The sequence below is a fragment of the Carcharhinus amblyrhynchos genome, chromosome 1 (assembly GCF_965287045.1).
Source record: "Carcharhinus amblyrhynchos chromosome 1, sCarAmb.v2.hapA, whole genome shotgun sequence".
NCBI classification, from domain to species: Eukaryota; Metazoa; Chordata; class Chondrichthyes; order Carcharhiniformes; family Carcharhinidae; genus Carcharhinus; species Carcharhinus amblyrhynchos.
The window spans coordinates 116,599,565-116,621,385 of record NC_137324.1 but is presented as its reverse complement, the minus strand read 5'-3'; the positions used below and the strand labels follow the sequence as shown (position 1 = coordinate 116,621,385).

General features: G+C 40.0%; 1 protein-coding gene across 1 annotated transcript in view; it reads right to left on the bottom strand.

Annotated features, from left to right (window-relative positions):
- The window catches only part of sec24d (SEC24 homolog D, COPII coat complex component), a 145,458-nt gene that overhangs the window by 26,029 nt on the left and 97,608 nt on the right, over positions 1-21,821 (bottom strand). The window contains exons 16-18 of the mRNA XM_080191398.1: positions 14,537-14,682; positions 11,755-11,893; positions 5,161-5,279 (exon numbers count right to left, since the gene is read on the bottom strand). Of these exons, the coding sequence (XP_080047524.1) occupies positions 5,161-5,279; positions 11,755-11,893; positions 14,537-14,682 (404 nt within the window). The remainder of the gene's footprint in view (positions 1-5,160; positions 5,280-11,754; positions 11,894-14,536; positions 14,683-21,821) is intronic.

Sequence of the window (21,821 nt, the reverse complement as noted above, 5' to 3'; positions counted from 1 at the left end):
AATATAGCCTTGGGTTTATTTATAATATCCTATGGATTATCTTATCTGCTGATTAAAATCAGTTATATTACACTTACTTTAGCAAGTAAATATGTTGGAAGCAAGCCAACTCCTAAGATGACATTTATTCTGCCATGTTGAATAGGATTTAAAATATTATTTTGTAAAGCTTTGTTCTTATAAATTCCTTAAGCAATCAGTAAAGATTAATCCAACGTATTATAACATTTCAATCAAAGCTCGTCATTAGTGGAATGCTCAAGATTGCCCCTTTTGATTATTTCAGCTGACATAAGCATGTTAGTTTTAAGATCATATTTCTACAGTCCATATTCATCTTCCTTCCATTGTTAAACTAGTCATTCTGTATATGGAACAGGACAACTGCAGTTCCAACACCCTGCATAAGTTACCAATGCTGTGCCCTTATAAGGATAGAGCTTTATGAGAGTTCACCTAAAATAATCACAGCATTTTTTTTTGCAGATGACAAGCAAGAATGTGACAAACGAGTTAAGTTTACTTTGGTAGACTACAAGATTATTTTATAAACAAAAATAATTAAATCCATTTGATGCAGTTACAGTTTCTCAGCTGCTTTTCATCCTCATATTTGCCAATACCATAGTTTTGCATAAACGGCATTTGTTTGCAAGTTGAGTATAACCAAAGGAAATCTTATTCCAAGATCCAAGACAAAAAAATTTGGTATGTGGATCATTCATTAAAAATTCTGTAACTTCTGTCTATTTTAAGTGTTAAAATAATACAGGTAGGAACTGTTAGAAAACGTCAGCAGGCCTGGCAGCATCTGTGGAGGGAGGAACAGAGTTAAAGTTTTGAGTTCAATACGATTCTTCTTCGGAACAGGATTGAGTTGCATAGGGAAAGACCTGCCTGTCATTGACAACTCTTCTATTCTACGTATGCTATCAAAGTCCCATGAGCATTGTGTGCATAAGGATAACCAAAAGCAAAATATTGCAGATGCTCAAAATCTGAAATAAAAACTGAAGATGTTGCAAATATTAAAGTTGGGCAGTATTGAGAATTGGGCAAGTTGGGCAGTATCGAGAGAGAGAAACAGAGTTAACAGGCTGCATTTTAGGTGATGGAGATGAGGGGGGGTTTACGTTTGGAGAGCAAGCAGGAAGGAAGGAAGGAATGTATATCTTTGGGCATTGCCATTGATGCAAAAAGAGCACCTCCCAAAGGTAGTACCCCATTTCCTTCCTGCCATTTTAAAAATCTCTTAGAAAAAAAAAAGACCTGCTTACTCCCACCCACGCAGACAGTATTATGGCATGGGGCAACCTATTATTGGGCTCAATGGGCAAGCTCAATTGATCTTTATTAGTTTTTGAAAAGATGGTGGGCAGGCTGCTAATTTGGGCACCTGTCCACATATCGCGATACGGAGGTGAACATTTGGTTGAATGTGAATTTGATGGTCTAGGAACCCAATCTATTTTACTACAATGCTCCCCATCTCCAACACCAAAAACATATCTTATACGGGGTATGTAAAATCCAGCCCAACATTTTAGGTCTGCAGTGACTGCCAGACCTGCTGAATATTTTCAGTATTGTCTGCTTTTATGCTTAGTAAGGAAGTTGCATTCATATTGTTTCCCCCGTCAAATAAGTTGCACGAAAACCACTTGCATTTAGCACAAAAGTTAAGTGCTTTAAGCAGTTGGAGTAGCTACTAGAGGAAGTTCTAATTACTATTCTAACCAAAAGGTGGACATCATCCAGGGCAAGTTTTAAAAGTTGTTGACAATTTCTCATGTGATAATTACATGCTATTTGACTAGTTAAGCTTTTATTTCAGATTTTATGGTTGGCACAGTGGTTAGCATTACTGCCTCAAAGTGCCAGAGATCCAGGTTAATTCTGGCCTTGAATCACTGTCTGTGTGGTGATTGCATGTACTCCCCATCTGTGTTGGTTTCTTCTAGGTGCTCCGGTTTCCTCCCACAGTCCAAAGATGTGCACGTTAGGTAGATTGGCCACGCTAAATTGCCGCTTAGTGTCCCAATATGTGTATGTTAGGGGGATTAGCCATGGTAAATGTGTGCGGTTACGGGGATAGGACCTGGGTAAGAGTCAGTGCAAACCTGACTGGCCAAACGGCCTCCTTCTTCACTGTAGGGATTCTATGATTTTTCAGCATCTGCAGTATTTTGGTTTTGGTTATTGGGCATCCTTATGCACACTCTGCTTAAGGTATGACATTTGCACTTCGACAGATTACATAAATCAGAAATGCAGAGATTGATGATCTGGTTTTGATATTAAATGATAGGTGATGATTAACTTGATCAGCATTGTGAAAGTATTCAAATGCATTAGAGTAATTTATCTCATGGACAAGATGCTTTTCTGCATTGAATAGCATTGAGATTCAATTTTATGGACCAATTCAACCTTGAGCCTGGATTTTTGTCTTTTTGACAGGTCAGCCACGTTTTCAGCTTTTGAAAAAGGGGAAAAGGTGGCAGTCTGTTCCATTCTTTTAAAGGCTTATATGTATTCAGCTCTGGGATTTTATTGATGTGGTTATGCAATGCAAACACATTTGGTGGAATTTTCTCCCAAAAATTCTGAGTGTCACAAAAGTCCGAAAACTGGAGTGTTTCACTTTGGTTTTTCCAGTGAGCAACCACAGACAATTTTCCCACACACTGTCAAATCTTTTGGCAGTGAAGCGTTTCATGCCAGTAAAGGGGTGGGGAGCTGAGCCTAAGCTTGCCGGGGAAGCCAGCTGTAGACTGTTAGGCATGTGTCCTGGTCTCCTATATAGCATGTACAAAGTATATGGGAGATCTGTCAATCCCATCCCTGTCCCACAGACATTGCCCCCACCAACTCCATCCCCTGGACTCCCCCTCCTGAATTGCCACCTGCCCCACAAACCCCCCTCAGCCGCCAAGTCCCCCACAAAACCTTCTCCCAACCAGCAGCCTTAACCCCGATCGATGGCCCCACCACCAGCCCTCACCCCTAATGCAGGGTTCTCTCCTAGCCTTCTCTACTACAGACCTCCCCCTCTTTCCTGTCTGGCTCCACCTTCATCTGACTCTGCCCCCATCAAACCCCTCCATCGTGAAGCCCTGCCCCCTCAGGCCCCTACCTGGTGGACAGTACAAGGGTGCCTGCTGAGCACTGCCAGTGTGCAAGGCTGGCAGTACCAGGTTATCATTACCAACAAGGAGGCTTCAATGGCCTTTGGTCCTACTGGTAAGGCCATTAATTCTGTGTTGGTGGTGACCAATTGTGATTCTCACTGGTGAGCACCTCCACCAGCGAGGTCAGAGAGGCAAGTGAGGCCAGACTATTACGTCCCGAGCTCACTAATGATATTAAAATTAACTAATGCATATTTAAGTCAGCCTCGCATTCTTCCCAGGCAAAAGGCTGATGATGTCGTCAAATGTTGTCTGGGAGGATTGCAAATGGCCCGACACTGAGCGCAATTTGTGTTTTTGGCCTCCCGTTTAAATTTCTTGCCCTGCTACTCTAAATGATCAGCATAGCAGGGTGGAATAATCGTGCCCATTATGAATGCTTGTTGAACGCCAAACACAAATAATGGACTGAGATCAGCAGTAGTTGTAGAAGGGAACTGTGGGCTTTGCTTTGGTTGACAGTTATGAGCTTGTAAGAGAATTATATTTTTCTGAAGAGCTTTTGAGTGCCCGTTTATTTATTTTGATAGTCTCATAACCGTTACAAAAAATGCTTTTTTAAGTGGAGTTTGAAATGCTGTGTGTTTCATAAACTGTTCACAAATAAAGATTTTTTGACGTAATTGTTGAATGGTCGTTGATTTATTTTGACAGTTTCATGTGCATCTAATAGGTTTTCTAATGTTACTATAGGGCTCATAAGTTTTGTACGGTGTATACTCAAGTTCAAGTGAATGAATAGGGGGCTTTGAAGGGCCAAGGAGATTATGGAGGAAAGCATGGGGGTCTTGATGAGGCATACAGGCTGATGGGGGTGACTGGATTTTTTTTGGAGGGGGGGGGCAGTGGTATGCAAGGGAGAAGGGATAGGGTCTCTAACATTTATGTATGGCACTGGGCCATGGCTCCAGTAAATGGAGGTGGATCTTTTAACCTGCCTTAGTATCTGTTCAACTCCTGACATCAGGGTGATAGCCCAAACTCCAGACTGTCTCCAATATCCTGTGTTGAAAATAGTGTGGGCCTGACAACTCTACAGGAGCTATGATTGCAAAATTGGAAAACCTCCCAATGTGTAATTCCCAGCTCAAAGAGGAAGATCTGGCTCTAAGCTTCAACAAAAATTAAATTTCGCATTCAACATCAGTCAGAAGCTCGTTGATCTATTTGTGTAAGTTACATGCTTGTGTAAGAATGGAATATTTTAGATTTCAGATCAGATGGAGATAAGTAAGCTTCATTCTGACAGCAGTTTGTGCTTCCTCAAAAATCAAAGAGACATGTGGAGTTGATTTAAAGCCAGCGAGCAAAATTGCAAGTCACACTTGTTACTCTAGATTTCACGACTGGTAGAATTTAACTCTTAGACTAGATTTAAATTAGACTAGCTTCTTTCCTCTCTGCTCCCTGATCATGTCAAAAATTGGTTGCTCACCCACTTTTTGGGCCTCATTTCCAACAGACTTCCAGAAACCTAAATAAAAGGAGGTTGCGTTCATTTTGGCTTTAACCGTTGCAAGATGTAAGGTTATCAAAAGGAAGGTCCCAGACTCTCTATAACCATTCCGGAAGAGATGAAGTGGAGTGGTTATCCATGGAGGTTCAGGTCCATGATATTTAGGTTTTCCAAGTAATTAAACTGAACAAAACATGGTTTGAGTTTCTACGATGAAATCAAATCTTCCTGTGAAAAAAATACTCAGGTTTCAGACAAAGCTAATCTGTTGGCCACATTGGGTTGCAATATTTATATTCACACTGTTTGTGAATGTTTTTGTGGCAAACTGCAATCATAATTTACATTGCAACCAAAGTAAACCTGCAAAACAAGTAACAATTAATTTTAATTTAGGAAAGTACCACTGTAATTGGCAAAAATTAAAAAAAATCTCTATCCATCATTTCTTAGATAATAGATAAATCTATTGCATCATTTCTGATTTGGTTTGAGAATGGTTAATGTACTCACCTGGCCAGCTGATGAGGGGCTGGCACAATTCTTCCTGTAACAAGCCAATATGTGAGCAGTTTGGTTAACCAGTATCTCTCTAACAGTCTTCAGTGGTTGGTTTAGAATGGCTCTGTATGCTGTATAAAATAAGCAATATAAAAAATTTAAGACCTACTCCCCATGCAAGGAAATCCTGGCCTAATGTGGTCAAGTAAAATAACCAGTATCATTATGGAAAACATTAATTATATTTAAATACATTGAGAATAACTCAAGCAAATTTTAAAAGATTGCTGCAGGGAAGTTCAGAAAAATTGTATTTTTCAGTCTGCCTAAGAAATGATGCAGCTGAGGGACAGTGAAGGACTTTCATAGTAATTTTTCACAGTGCTCAGCAAAAGTATACACAAGTGATAAGGAAGGACTGTAGAAAAAGGGATAACCATGGATATCTAAGGAAATAAAGAGTATCAAATTGAAAGAAAATGCACACAAAGTGGCAAAGATTAGTGGGAAACTAGAAAATTGGGAAAACTTTAAAGGTCACCAGAAAACCACGAGAAAAGCTATAAAGAAAAGTAAGATGAATTATAACAGTAAACTAACTCAGAATATAAAACAGATAGCAAAAGTTTTTTCAAATATAAAACAGAAAAGAGTGGCTAAAGTAAACATTGGTCCTTTAGAGGATGAGAAGGGGGATGTAATAACTAGAAATGAGAAAATGGCTGAAGCATTGAACGGTCATTTTGTGTCAGTCTTCACAGTGGAAGACACAAATAACATGCCAAAAGTTGGCAGGAAGGCTATGACAGGTGAGAACCTAGAAACTATCATTATCATGGAAGAAGTAATGTTGGGCAAGCTAATGGGACTAAAAGTAAACAAGTCTCCTGGTCCTGATGAAATGTATCCCAGGGTACTACAAAAGATGGCAGAGGAAACAGCAAACGCACTAGTGGTAATTTACCAAAATTTGCTGGGCTCTGGGGTGGTTCCTGCAGATTGGAAAACAGCAAATGTGATGCCACTGTTTAAAAAAGGAGGTAGACAAAAGGCAGATAACTATAGGCTGTTAGTTTAGCTTCTGTAGTAGGAAAAATGCTTGAATCTATCATCAAGGAAGACATAGTGAGACATCTGGATATAAATTTTCTCTTTGGTAAGATGCAGCATGGGTTCACAAAGAGCAGGTCAGGTTTGACTAATTTGGTGGAATTTTTGAGAACATTACATGTGCAGTGGACAATGGGGAACCCGTGGATGTGGTGTATCTGGATTTCCAGAAGGCATTTGACAAGATGCTGCACCAAAGACTGCTGTATAAGATAAAGGTACACAATGTTATGGATAATGTTTTAGCATGGATAGAGGATCTGTTAACCAACAGAAAGCAAAGAGTGGGGTAAGTGGGTGATTTTCTGATGGGCAATCAGTGACTAGTGATGTCAGTGTTGGGACAGCAAATGTTTATGATTTACATACATGATTTGGAGTTGGGGTCAAGTGTACACATGACGCTAAGAAGAGTGGCAGAGCAAAGTGTGCAGAGGATACTGGAAGTCTTCAAAGGGATATAGGTAGTCTGAGTGAGTGAGCAAGGGTCTGGCGGATGGAGTACAATGTTAGTAAATGTGAGATCGTTCATTTTGGTAGGACTAACAGCAAAATGGACCATTATTTAAATGATAAAAAATTGCAGCATGCTGCTGTGCAGAGAAACCTGGGTGTCCTTGTGCAAGAATCACAAGGAGATGGTTTGTAGGTGCAGCAGGTAATTAAGGCGGCAAATGGAATTTTGCCTGTTATTGGTAGAGGGATGGAATTTATAAAACAGCGAGGTTATGTTGCATCCGTATAAGGTGCTGGTGCGGAGTATTGTGTACTGTTTTGGTCTCCTTACTTGAGAAAGGATATACTGGCACTGGAGGGGGTGCAGAGGAGGTTCACTAGGTTGATTCCAGAGCTGAGAGGGTTGACTTATGTGGAGTACTGAGGCTACACTCATTGGAATTCAGAAGAATGAGAGGAGATCTGATGGAAATATATAAGATTATGAAGGGAATAGATAAGATAAAAGCAGGAAAGTTGATTCCACTGGCAGGTAAAATTTGAACTAAGGGAAGCAGATTTAGGACTGAGTTGAGGAGGAACTTCTTCACACAAAGGGTTGTGAATCTGTGGAATTCCCTGCTCAGTGAAGCAGTTGAGGTTTCCTCATTGAATGTCTTTAAGGCAAGGGAAGATAAATTTTTGATCAGTAAAGGAATTAGGAGCTATAGCGAGTTGGCAGGTAAGTGACGCTGAGTCCATGAAAAGATCAGCCATGATCTTATTGAATGGCGGAGCAGGCTCGAGGGGCCAGGTGGCCTACTCCTGCCCCTAGTTCTTATGCTCTTAATGCTTGGATCCTCTCACGAGCGCTTGTTAATCAAAATGTTTGCAATCCTCAAGTAAGGAATGTACTTATTGTCATAAGGTTATGGATAATTGCAAACGAAGTGTGATGCTTAAGGAATACTTGATGCCAAGTACAGAACTCCTCCACTTTAACAGAAAATTTAATGTCAAAACAATTTGGTGCACACTGTCCTTCCATTTTGTATTTTTTATGAGGTGGAATATCAGAAGTGAAAAATTATTTCCAGCCCCAGCAGTCCCTGCATCTTGATAAGTGCATGTTTTGACTCATGCAAGGAAATAAAGAAGTTAATTTCTAAAAAAACTGTTTGGCAATTGAACACATTTTGTAACCCATAAACTTCTGACTCAGACAAAAAGGTACCATCAGAACAAAATTTACACTGACCAATGCAATTAGTTTTGCCAGATTTCAATAAACAATATTAAGAATATGAAAAATAGTGGAATGAAGTAGTCATTATGTCATCTATGATAACTGGATTGTTGTTAGAAAATGTTACTAGGAATGAGCACCCAAAGGTAGTTGCTGCACCCACTTAAAATCCCACATCAGCATAGGTAATTTCACCTTAGATCGTTCTAATGTTCCTGACCTCCCAGTTTCATCTTCCACTGTGCCATATAAAGCTTAGAATGATCAAAGAATGTATGCACAATACTGCAGATGGCAGTTCCCAGATACTGAAGTAATTCCCAACTGAAGTTTATTCCATCTGTGATGTTAGTGTATCTTTAAGAGTTTTTAAAAACTCATGCTCACAGTGTTAGGTAATGTCATTGTTGGGAGGAGAAAAAAAACTGTGCTGCTCAGGTGATAGGGGCTTCATTTTCAGTTTCAGTTTGGAGCTGTAGGTGGGAGTTGAGTTTTGGAAGAGACAGCAAGCTCCCTCCGTCCCTGTTGTTTTGAAAATTCTGTTGGTTTTCTGAAAGTGACAATCTATTGTTGCTGGGGCTGGATCAGAGCCTCTCTGGTGCTTTGGGAAGCTGTCTTGTCTTCAAACCATTGAGTGAAACCAGAGAACTGCAGTCTTCAACCAAATGACTCAAATTTCCATTAGTCATGTGAGCATTAGTCTATGTGTGTTATACCTGTGAAAAGGGTCTATTGTCTATGGGAGGTTTTGGTTTTGATTGGGACAGTTTATGCATATTTATTAAGGGCTATAAATTACATTGGTTGTTTTGTTTCTCGTTTGTATTGATAAAAGTTCTTGCTAATTTTCTTTCCATATATGTTAACTATATTCTTAAATAAACTTTGTTTGATAAAGGCTCCTTAGTGGGTCTTTTGAATCATTCCTGAAGTGAAACATTTCATGCTTATCCTAGCCAAATTCAAAATGCAAAACTTATGATTCAGGCAGGCTTTTAAAACACTTTGGAGTTCCTAACCTGAACCATAACACACACACACACACACACACACACACACATACAGGTCTCATCAGAAATTGAAAAATAAAGAGTATTTCGTACCCATCTTCAGCTTTCTCCTAAAAGCAGTGAAACACTTCTTCAAATGGATCCAGGTACAAGGGAATTTTCTGACTACATTGACTGGTTTGGTGACTTCAACTGTTCCATTGTGCTTTTACTGGGGAACCACAGTAAAAAGTCTGACAACACCAGGTTTAAGTCCAACCGATATTTGATAGTAAACTCACAAGCTTTCGGGGTTTGTCCCTTTGTCAGGTGAATGGAGAGTTCTGGCCTCAGAGCATATAAAGCACAGGCAGTTTACAGATTACTGATTAGAATGCGGATCTTTACACCTAGCCTGCTGTTCAAATCCTAAAGTGGCCGACATTGTGAGTGGAAGGAGCACTGATCACAGGTTAAAGAGATGTGTATTGTCTCCAGACAGTACAGTAAGTGAGGTTTTGCAAACCCAGACAAGTCACGGGGGTTACAGATAGTGTGACATGAACCCAAGATCCCTGTTGAGACCATCCTCATGTGTGCGGAACTTGGCTATCAGTCTCTGCTCAGCGACTCTGCGCTGTCGTGTGTCGTGAAGGCCGCCTTGGAGAATGCTTACCTGAAGGTCAGAGGCTGAATGCCCGTGACCACTGAAGTGTTCGCCAACAGGAAGGGAACAGACATTCAGCCTCTGACCTTCAGGTAAGCATTCTCCAAGGCGGCCTTCGCGACACACGACAGCGCAGAGTCGCTGAGCAGAGACTGATAGCCAAGTTCCGCACACGAGGACGGTCTCAACAGGGATCTTGGGTTCATGTCACACGATCTGTAACCCCCGTGACTTGTCTGGGTTTGCAAAACCTCACTTACTGTACTGTCTGGAGACAATACACATCTCTTTAACCTGTGATCAGTGCTCCTTCCACTCACAATGTCAGCCACTTTAGGACTTGAACAGCAGGTTAGGTGTAAAGATTTGCATTCTAATCAGTAATCTGTAAACTGTCTGTGCATTATATGCTCTGTCTGAGGCCAGAACTTGCCATTCCCCTGACGAAGGGACAAACCCCGAAAGCTTGTGGAGTTTACTATCAAATATTGGTTGGACTTAAACCTGGTGTTGTCAGACTTTTTACTGTGTTTACCCCAGTCCAACACCGGCATATCCACATCTTTTATGGGGGGGGGGGGGGGGGGCAGCCTTCAGCCCCAGGGAAAATCATCCTGGCTCGCTAAACAGGGCCTTCAAACCCTCTGAGTTAATCTTAGCCAAAATACCTACACGTCTCCATAGGATAGCCACTGCCAGAGGCTATTAATGCTCGACTCTGTTGTGATGCACAGGAACAATGTCTTCATGTACAGAGAATCATCTGGTTTGAGATGGAAAATGTTCAATTGCAACTAGGTGAGAGAGTAAAGAGAATAAGGGGGTTTTGGGTGTGTGTGTGTGTGTGTGTGTGTGTGTGTGTGTGTGTGTGTGTGTGTGTGTGTGTGGGGTGAGGGGGAAGGGGCTGACTGTTGGCATGCTCCAAGTTAGCACTGGAGCAAATTTGTTTCATCTTTATACTAATACTAAAATCATGGATTGAGATTCTATTATTGCTAACGAAGTTGGAAATATAATCTTAAATGAACAAATATAGTATTCACAAAGGAACATGTTGATGTAATGTACCATTTTGAGATCGTGGTGATGTAGTGCCATAATTACAGCCGTTTGCAAAGAAAACAACTGCTTTGACTGCCTGATGACATGTGATATCAATATGACTAGAATTCTATTTGGATTAATCATTGGGAAGTGAGTCATTTATATTTATTAAGGCACACATTTTACACTGAACAAAAAAGGGCTTCTTTTTAGGTTTTAGGTAGATAAAATCAGGCTAGCTAATACAAGACTAACTTAACTGAGTTGCAGTTCACCTACAGTTCAAAGGCTTCTCTGTATATTCATAAACACAAACATTCAGATTGTAACAATCCTTCATAATGTCAGCTGTGGCACTTAAAAAAGTGTTCCCAAGCTGATAATGTAGTTTGCGTATTTATAGCAGCAGAACAAAGCTCAGTCAAGCAGGCACATTCCAACACTATTGAATGAGTGCAGACCTTGCTCCAAGTTTGGGAGAGCTTCGATACACTGTATAAATTCACTGCTGTAAAGCAGTTTAAAATTTGCTGATCTAATAAATCAAAACACATTAAAATAAGAACTGTTAATTATCCAATTTTAAAGTTTTATATTGCTGACTTTATCAAATGGGGCATCCAGTTTATTTGTGATAAAGAGTGTTGTTGATTTTTCAGATAAAATATTGGCACTGATAGAAATTCATTGGTCATATGTGGCAAGCCAAGAGCAGTGTTAATATTTGTATATCCAAACACTAACTCAGTAGAGGGAGGACGTCATGTGTATCAAATGAATAGGACACACTGGACTGTTAGAGAAATTATAAATGCTGCTGTGGGCTGCATGTTAGAGCACAAGGTGGGTAAATTCAACTAGTGCCCAAAACAGGCAGCAGTTCAGTAAGCATTTGCTATATATAATATTCCATGTCAGGTTGAAGCCAAAACCAAGTTCTCTTATCATAAGCAGATTAATTATGTGGAAGGAGGAACATTTGTCTGGATGGTTCCATTGCATACTCTTGCAGTCTATCCCTAGATGGTCAACTGAGGCAAGATAGTGCAAATGGGATGGAGGGAGAGAAAAAAAACAAGGGGAATTAAAACCATTTTAAATGACAAATTACTTGCCTGACTTGGCAAAGAAATTGATAAGTGCATCTGTCTCACAGCTCTTGTACAAATCAGCTTGCTGGGAACTGCAGTTCAGAGCCAGATTGTGGATGCGCAGACGTCTGTGCCCAGCAACATTAGTATACAGCAAGGCACACTGGGGAAAAAAAAACAAAGCACATGATATGTATTCTTTGTGCTTCTAATTCGTAAGCTATAGCTTTTAATCCATTTTAACCACCTACTTAGTTAAATATGAAAAATATACTGCATTAATGCAAGAAACAAATAACAATTAAGAAAGACAAACAATGATAGAAAATTTCAGCACAGTAATACTTGTGAATAGAGTGACCTGGTGACGTCTTTAGGATAAAGATTATGAACTTGCATGTCTGATATTAAGTTTCATGTGCAGGCCAAGCAAATTGGGAACTTAAAGAATTTTGCCCTGCAAAATTTTCATCCGTTATGGATACAGTTAGAAATTCCAGCTTCCCACGGCACCTTCAATTCCTGCCACATGCAGCCAAGTACGAGAAGTACAAACTTGAACCACTTAGACTTTAGAAGCCACACCTGCATCTTGAATTGCCTTCTTTCTAATAAAGCTGGGGTAAAATTTTCCATTGCAACACTATGGATTGCACTCCCTATCAGCATCAAACAATCCATCCCAGCAACATGACAATCCATATATGGTCACCTTATGTCAAAGTATTCCTGTAACTCTAAGTAATACAGCATCATTCACTGTGATGTTCTTTTGATGCTGTTCCTTGTTAACACTACTTTACTGCAACTTGTTTTGTTTATGAGTTGCTTACAAAATTATCAGTTTCATCATGAGCTGGTTAATTGATTCTTAGGAAAACTGGATGGTTTCATTTATGTTGAGAAATAAATAACTATAAATCTGAAAGAAAAATGTAATATAAACATGGTCTAAATCTTGTTCTGCTTTTGTTTAATAAATGCTATATTTAGCCCAAAAGAGAATTTTACTTTCAGTTTATCATTGCATTGTTTGTCCTGAAGTCTTCAAACTTTTCACACTTCTGTTAGTTTAAAGGTTAAGGTGGGATCTGAGTGTAATATTATAAGATTGAAATGTTTCAGTTTATACAGAAGTGATGTGTTCACTTATACAAAAACTGCAGCACCATTGGGTAGTTTGTTTGCACACTTCTGGTATTGTGTAACTTTATCTGTAATAGTCCAGTGGAATATGATTAAGTATTTTGCCATAACATTTAAAATATTATTTATTATTATTTAGGTGTCGGCCTTGCCTCAGTGTTAACACTGTCACCTGCGAGTCAGAACGTTGTGGGTTCAAGTCCCACACCAGAGGTTCAAAGCATAATCTAGGCTGACAGTTCAATGGTGACTGCACTTCAAAAGATACTTAATTGGCTGTTATGTACTTTATGAAGTCCTGAAATCATGATAAATGCCAAATAAATGCAAATACCTTTTAAAAAACTCATTATTTTCTTCTCCTCTATTCCTTTGGCATAAAGCCAATCAAATAAGATTATGAGGAAACTATTTGCGCTGAACTTTCTACCATTAATGTTATTTTAATATCCATTGCTCATTCTTAATTACCCTTGAGTACTGATTATAAGCCATGTCTTGAACCGCTGCAGTTCATCTGACGTGGGTAGACCTACCTTGGTGTTAATGAGGAAGTGCCAAGATTTTGACCCAGTGACACTGAAAAAATAAGAATATACTTCCAAGTCAGGGTGGTGCATGACTTAGAAATGGACGCATTCCCATGTGTCTGCTGCTCTTGACCCTCCACAGGGCTCAGACCATGAGTTTGGAAAGTGCTGTCAAAGGAGCCTTGGTAATTTGTTGCAGTGCATCTTATGGATGGTACACACGACTGCTGATCTACACTGGTAATGGATGGGGTGCCAAGCAAGCAGACTGCTTTGCCCTAGAAGCTATTGAGCTTTTTCAATGTTGTTGGAGCTGACCACATCTAAGCAAGTGGAGAGTATTCCATCACAGTCCTGACTTGTGGTTGTGAACAGCTTTAGTGAGAGAGGAGGAGAGTTGACATATTAGAGGGTTGAAGATGGCATTTTTCTGTAGCTTATTGTATTCTTCATTTAAGCAGCATCTCGGTCACACTCAATGATGGAATGGTTAATATTGAAAGCCTACCATCCTGAACCAAGGAGAAAAAAGCCAGAAAGAAAGATAAATAGAAAGAAAGAGGGAAGAAAGAACTAGCATGTACCCATTCTCCATCCCCAGGCGTGTTTTACAGTGGCCTTAGCAGTCTGCCACTGACTAGCAATGGGATCTTCTGATCCTGTTGCTGTCAATCGGTATTTCCATTGCTTCGTTGCTTCATGTTGGGGAGCCCATGGTAGAAGGTTGCCATCAGCAGGACCAGAAGAGTCCGCTGGCGGGAACGGCCAGAAAACTGGCTACTGTGTAGTGCCTCTCTTGACCTTTATCAAATAATTATTTTTGAAGTGTAGTTGTTATGCAACAATCAATTTATACATTAAGGTGCTGCATATGACAGCAAGATGCATGACTAATTAAACTGTCATTGGCGATGCTGGTTGAAGAACTCGGTGGTATTCTTTTGCTCATTGTGTCTACCATTCCATGCCACTGCCTCTTTTACCACTGCATTCCTGGCCGCTATCAAATTTTAACCTAAATGCAAGTTAGCAGAGTTGACTGCCATTTTGTAAAACAATCCGACAAGTGTTATGTTTTGGAAACTCTTTTTGTATTTTGTGGGGAGTTCAGTTGTATTGATGCATTATACCTGGATTAAGGCTCCATTCTCTTCACTGAGTTTGTCATCATGCTTGAATTCTACAGTGATCGCCTTATCACAGTCAATGGCAGCCACTTCCACATCTGTTGTGTTGTTCATATACATGGAACCCAAGAAGTCAGTTGCTCTGAAGCCTTGACAGATAAAATATTTTTAAAAATAATATACAGAATGTGCAGAGAACATGAAAAAGATGCTAAGAAACAGTTACATGCATCACTGGTTTCCACATCTGTAAAGGGCAGCTGTTCAACACTTGTTAACTTAGTGCCGAAACCTCCAAACTTGTCCACGGCTGGGATTCGCCAGTACCATTGCAGTGAATGGAATTTTGGCTGAGCACCAAATTCTCCATTATCGTTGGCAATGGGACAGCCATGGATAAGATCAGAGAATCTTGCCCTGGGCATTTAATGAGAGATTATAATCCTTTACCATTATAAAAAGTCATACAAAGGCACAATTTTGCCATTTTTGTCTTGTATCGATCATTCATAATACATTAAAATAATAGCTGATATCTCCAGTTCTCCAGGAGGTTGTACCCCATAAAATACACTGGGGGACCTCTGGAAATCTCTATGTAAAGACTACATGGAAATTGCCCAGGAAGTGTTTTAATTTCTGTTGGGCAATTACACTGCATCTGGAACATTTCAAAAGTACTACTTAAATCGGAGACTTTGGATGGTTCCTACACTCTTATCAGAATAGTAACCCAGAAAAAGTTAGAAAGATTAAAGTCACTTCCAATTCCCGGGTAACTATACTACTGCTCATCCCACCCACTCCCCGAGCCCCCTCTGGGTCACCCATTTCCATACAATCCCCCCACCATACACCTGATATTACCAACTTTTTCAAAACCACAACTACCCCTCACACCTCAAACCTGACTAGCCTCCACATACCAAAATCTGACTACCCAACATTCCGACCCCAACTCTTCCTCATCCTTTTCTGACCATTCATGCCCCTACATCCCTGATTAACCCCATCTTCCACCTCCAAACTACCCCCACATCCTTTCCACCAAATCCTCTCAGCACCAAACTCAATCACCCCCCGACTTCCTGACTATTATCCCAAGCCCCTAATCCTACAACCCTCAACTACCCTCACAGACTCTTGACTAAACCCCACAATCCCTTATGCCGACTACCTCCATTAGCTCAGCCACTAACTACCCACATCCTCTGTGATCTCTCCTGATGCCCCCCATACCTGCAGCCAACCTCCACCATCCCCAAGATTACCCACCCAACTCTCCCAGCCCCAACCACCCTCCACCCTAAATAAACCCTCATTCTCTGACTAAACTTCCTTCACTTCCCCCCACCAACTAACCAGCTTACACCCCCACTAACCACACAATACCACTGTTTACTGATTTATATCAGCAAATCCCCTATCCCCCCCCAAGCACCCTCTCCACTTCCACCCGACTACCCTCTTCATCCCGCTGCCTACATCCTACTTGCATTAAACACTCGATAGCTCCACTTACTGGTTTATGGTAGTTGTTGTTGTAAAAAGGGGCATAGCTTCACTTCTCTAACTCTGCTGCACTGCACAGAAAGGACTCCTGAAGTAGCAATGCTGGTCATTCCTCAGTAGACCCGGATCAGACGTCCAGAGAGTTTTGTGCAACTTCAGGCTTGGTTAAGTAAAAATGAGTGGAATGGCAATGCGACCATGACTGCCACTCCATGGAAGGTTCTGCTCAACATCATGGGAAAACTTTCTGTCCTGGTTATTGTTTACTTCACATAAATTAAAACACATCAATTTTAATCCAAAATTGTTGTGTTATCTATAAAACTTCTGAAAACCACGTAACCATTTTAACCACTGTTGTGGAATAATAGTTATTTAAATTTAGGTTAATCAATGTACAATATAACCCTGTACAATATAATCAAATCAGTGAACTTCTGCACTGCTAAGGCCTTTTTTGCAACGAAGTCTCCACTGTGCATTTTTCAATATAATTTATCTTTTTTGGATTATCTTGTTTTTAATTGCAAGAGTTTTTAATGCAAATTTTGCTAAATATTTAAAATAATAAATGACATCACAGAAAAAGGATTATGCCCATTGCTTCTAGCTCTTTGTCAAGCTGCCTATTTTATGAATATTTTAGATTCTTCTGAATTTTTCTTTGTCAAAGAATTATTCCATCCCCTTTAGTGCAGCAAAATGTGGAGCTAACAGACTCTTGATTTTAAATGCTGTTCGTTATGGCCTAAACTTAATAAAATATTTTTGGCTTCTTAATGACATTCTTTGACAAATACTAAGTAGTGTAATGAAACCCATTTGTAAGCCATGCAAATATAATCAGGTTGATGTGATATACATGGGTTTTGCAAGAATGGGGGATGCTTTGTGTTTGCCGAGAAACTGATGAACAGTGGGACATTTTCACTGATGATTTTGAAACCACAAGCTAGAAATTACTTTCGACACACATTTGGAGTTAATTGTGGATTACGGAATGTTTCTGGGAAAACGCCTGCGTCTCATTAATCCTTTTAATTCTTTATTTCACCAACACATGGATGCTGCATATTATAGCAGATTTGCAAATAGAGCATAGAGGCCAATTAGACACTTGAGCAACATTTAAATTGACTCAGCTAAGGATAAAAAAGAACGTTGGAGACAGAAGGCCGAGGGATATTTATTGCAACATTTGTACGAAATGAAGGTCAAACTGAGTGAGAACCCTCACCAGTTGATGACCATGTGCATGAAGTCCTCATCCACAAAATCTGGGTAACAATGGATGTTTCTCTTTTTCAGCCCTCCTCATTGCTCTCCTAGTTTTGTATCATCTACAAATCCAACAGTTCTGTACTGAGATTTGAAATCGAGGCAATTTATATCAAATAGAAACAGTCATGATCCCAAGATCAAGCCCTGAAATGTTCTATTCCACTTCTTCCCATGCTGACATAATTCAAGAATAACTTGCAGTTCCACAGTGCTGAAAAACATTTTGTTTCTGGATGCTGGTCAAACAAGCAATGTGCCAATTCAGAAACAGTGGGGGAGTCAAGAAAGATGGTGGTGAAGTAGAGTGGGTGTTGTCCACAAGTGTGGAAAAACTGACAAAGATTGCTTGGGTAATTTTGTTAAGGGGGTTGAAGTAGATAAGAAACAAAAGAGCGGCAAGGATAGATCCTTGGGGGATACCACAGGTAAGGAGTGCCAAGTCAGAAAAAAAATGCTGATGATTCCTTCACTCAGAGGCACCATTAAAATGCTATAAGCTGTTAATATTGCATTGGAGTAACCTTATGTGATTTTTGACCTCAAGTCCAGTAGTGGGACTTGAACCAACAACTTAATGATTCAGAGACAAGAGTGCTATCAATTGAACCATTCAATTACTTTGGAGAGAAGAAGTTTGGAAATGGGGTGGTATTTTGCAAAGTCACTAGCGGTGAGGATGGTCAAGGGTGGTTTTATGAGGATGGTTAATGACTGGAGATTTGAAGAAGCGTCAAAAAGATCTGAGGAAAGAAAACCATTAACAATATCAACATACACGGGGACCAGGAATGAAAGCTGGGTGGTTAGCAGATTGGTGGGAATTGGATCCATGGAAATGGAGATGGATCTCATAAACAAGATGAGCTTGAAGAACATGACAGGAAATAGAAGAGAAATGAGAGAACAATGTGAGTTCTGCCCAGGGGATACCTTCGTAGGAATCTGGTCTGATGGGCAGTGGCAGAGCTCCACTCTGACTCTGTAATCTTCTCCAAAACTACAATCCCCTAAGATAGCTGTGCTCCTCCAATTCTACCTTCTTGAGCATCTTTGATTTTAACTGAAGCACCGGACATACCAAAAAAAATGAGGTGCCAACCTGTTGAGGCTACAATCCAGAAATACTTGGATGCCAAACAGTAAAAGCAGCATGTGGTAGATATTTAAACAAAACACTGCAGATGTTGAAGATCAGAAATAAAAACAAAATATGTTAGAAAAACTCAGATGGTCAGGATAACGTCGTTGGAGAGAGAAACTCAGTTAATATTTTGAACCCCATATGACTTATTGGAGCAGGATAGCTAGGTGATCCACAACCAACAGATCATCAGATCTGAGCTCTGCAGACCTGCCACATCCAGTCATGAATGGTGGTGGACAATCAAACAATGGATGGGAGCAAATGTCTCCACAAAAATCACCATCCTCAATGACGGAAAGCTCAGCACCCAAGCATGAAAGATAAAGCTGAAACATTTGAAACCATCTTCAGCTAGGAGCACAAAATGGATGATCCATCCTGGCCCCCTCTTGAGGTCCTCAGCATCACAGATGGCAGCCTTCAGACAATTTAACTCATTCCATGTGATATCAAAAAACAGCTGAAGACACTAGATACTGCAAAAGCTATTGGCCCAGACAACATTCGGACAATGTTACTGCTCAGAACTAGCCACACTCCTAGCCATGCTGGTCCAGCAAAGCTACAACACTGGCAATGTGGAAAATTTGTCTCTGCAGTTATGCTTCTTCTAACGCTCTATTAAATACTGAAGCTATCTTGCTGAATTCCTACCTTACCCGTAATGATTCCAAGTAAGCCTCTTTTGCTCTCCTTTCATGATTAGTACAAGAATGTTTTCTTTTAATCTCACTTTTAATTTGGTAATTATTTTTGGGTTCACATTTTCTTAATCTAAGACTATCAGGTGTATATTTGCTCAGTATCTTTAGTATTCTTAAGTGTTGTTTAACATTCCCATTCAATCCAATTGCTTTAGATTCCTTAACTGAATGCTTTTCAAGCAATATGCCTTGCTCCTGCCTTCGTTACACCTGAATCATTCTAAAAATAATCACCCTGTGGCTGCTGACCATCGGGGTACGGTGGCTTCTACTTCTTAGATATTATCTCAGTCATTCTTGGATATTAGGTGAGCATTACCTCTCATAATGATCCTGATGCACTTGGGTTATGAGGCCAATTGCACTTATCAATTTTGACTTTAAAGTGCTTTATATTTATTTGGCTGAGGGCTACCGTTCCAATTAGTTTCCTAATGTTATACAACATTCTTATTTTCTGTTAGATCTTTTCTGGTTGACTTGTTGTCTTTAATGTATCCTAATGATAGTTCGGATTTTTTTTTGAATCAGATGTAACTAACTAGGGTAATTTATTTCCATTTCCTTTCCATCAATCCTGGCATTTTTAAACGCTCTATACATTTGAATGTTACATTCCTTTCCATCTTACAATTTGCTACAACAACTTGCAGTATCTCATTTCTGATATTTCCAATATTCATGAATATATGGTTTATTGTAGATTTACTGCATTTCATGTTTCCTCAAGTCTGTGTTTATCTAATCTCTTGTGTCTTCTGTGTCCCTGTGGCCATCTTAAACTGAACATCTATCTAATCTGGGGTGTCACTTAAAAATTTTAAATGAATCCGATTGCTACTCAATGTTCCAGCAAAACATAAAAGTTCACAGGATAGGACATTTGGCCTACCGTGTCTGTGCTGGCTCTTTGCAATCTAAAATGAATGCCCAAGCCTTCCTCCCTTCCCAATATCTTGTATTTGCTTCTATTTACATACTTATTGGATATATTCAAAGTTCTCAGTTTCAATCATGTCTGTGGTGAAGAATTCCATGCTTAAACAACACTTCCTAAGAAGAAATTTCACCTAAACATCTCTCCAACTTCCTTATGCGATAGTTTAACAGTTGAACTTGCTGTCACTGCAATAACAGAGGATGCACTCATCACACATTCAAGCCAGAATTCTCCAATTTTGCCCGTGACTGGGATTCTCCGATCTCGCTGCCGTGAAAGGAAATTTGGCTGAGTGCCATATATTCCGTTCTCACTGACAGTAGTAGTGGGTCTTGCAAAAGCGGAGAATTCCGGCCATAGCTGCAGTGCCCGTGACGTCACGGCCAGTGACACCAGTATTAAAGAACAGTTAGGGATTCCTCCTGATCAATGCCCAACTCCTTGACACCTCACTTGCTGCCTCTCCCCAAACCTCACAGACATGCCTACTGCACTGTTTCCACTTTTGCTGGCTGTTTAGCTCTGGGAGAGAGCCAACAAGAGGCAGCAAGTAGCAGCGTCGGTGAGGTGTGCAGTGAGCTGGGCAGCGAGTGAACAGTGAGTTGTGCAGCAAGAGGGTAGTGAAGCATCAGTAGCACTTACTTCCTGTTCCAGTGTAGTGACAGGAAATACAGTGTAATTTGACAACAATGATCCCTACTCAGTGACTCTTGATAAATAGCCTTTCTTGATAAAACTGTCTTTCTACATCCAGTCTCACAAAATCTTATAAACTTTTACTAAATCACAGTAGTCTCTTCAGCTCCAGTGGAAACTGCAGATAATGGATGTGATTTCACCATTTCCTGTTTTTATTTCTGATGCTGCAATCAGGAAGGGAAACAAAAAAAAAAATGCTTGAAGCTATTAAACACAACGGCACAGATTTTGCTGTAAAAATTATGGTTAAAGAGTGAATGGACTGCAAATTCTGATGACCGCACATAAACACAAAAATCAGGAGGCTGCTGCCCAAATTAACCAATTCCTCTGGAAACATTGCTACACCAGAATCTCAGTGTTCACATTAATTTAGGATGTGAAGTTGTGGTAGACTCACCAGAAAAAGTTCTGTGTTTGTCCGATATAAATAGTGTGTTAAGTTTGAACTGCTGCCAAAAGTCTCTCCAGAATTTAAATTTTACTTTTCTAAATGTGAAATCTTGTTCCTTCAGATTTTAACTAATCAATTTTTAAAACATTTTCTTCTTGGCTCCCTTATCCCTCTCTTTCTCTCAATCCTGTGTTTCTTTCCCTTGTAAAAAGTCTGACAACATCAGGTTTAAGTCCAACCGATTTATTTGATAGTAAATTTAATCGGTTGGACTTAAACCTGGTGTTGTCAGACTTTTTACTGTGTTTACCCCAGTCCAACGCCAGCATATCCACATCATTTCTTTCCCTTGATATTTTGCTTTCTCTACTTGATTCAACGTTAAATATTTTAACTTAAGTTTCCTGGTTCAGATTCTGCATGCCACTGCAAGGGTTCTTTAATCTGTATAGATACGCAGTTGCTGGTCATGTTCATATGGGTTCTCAATTCTCTGAGATGGCCGGTGCACTGAAATAGATTTGTAATCATTGCAAGTTCCAGTGCAAAAGCCTATGAAAGGTTTGTGGACAAATGTATGTATATCAAATGGTTGCTGCTGGCGACTGAATCCA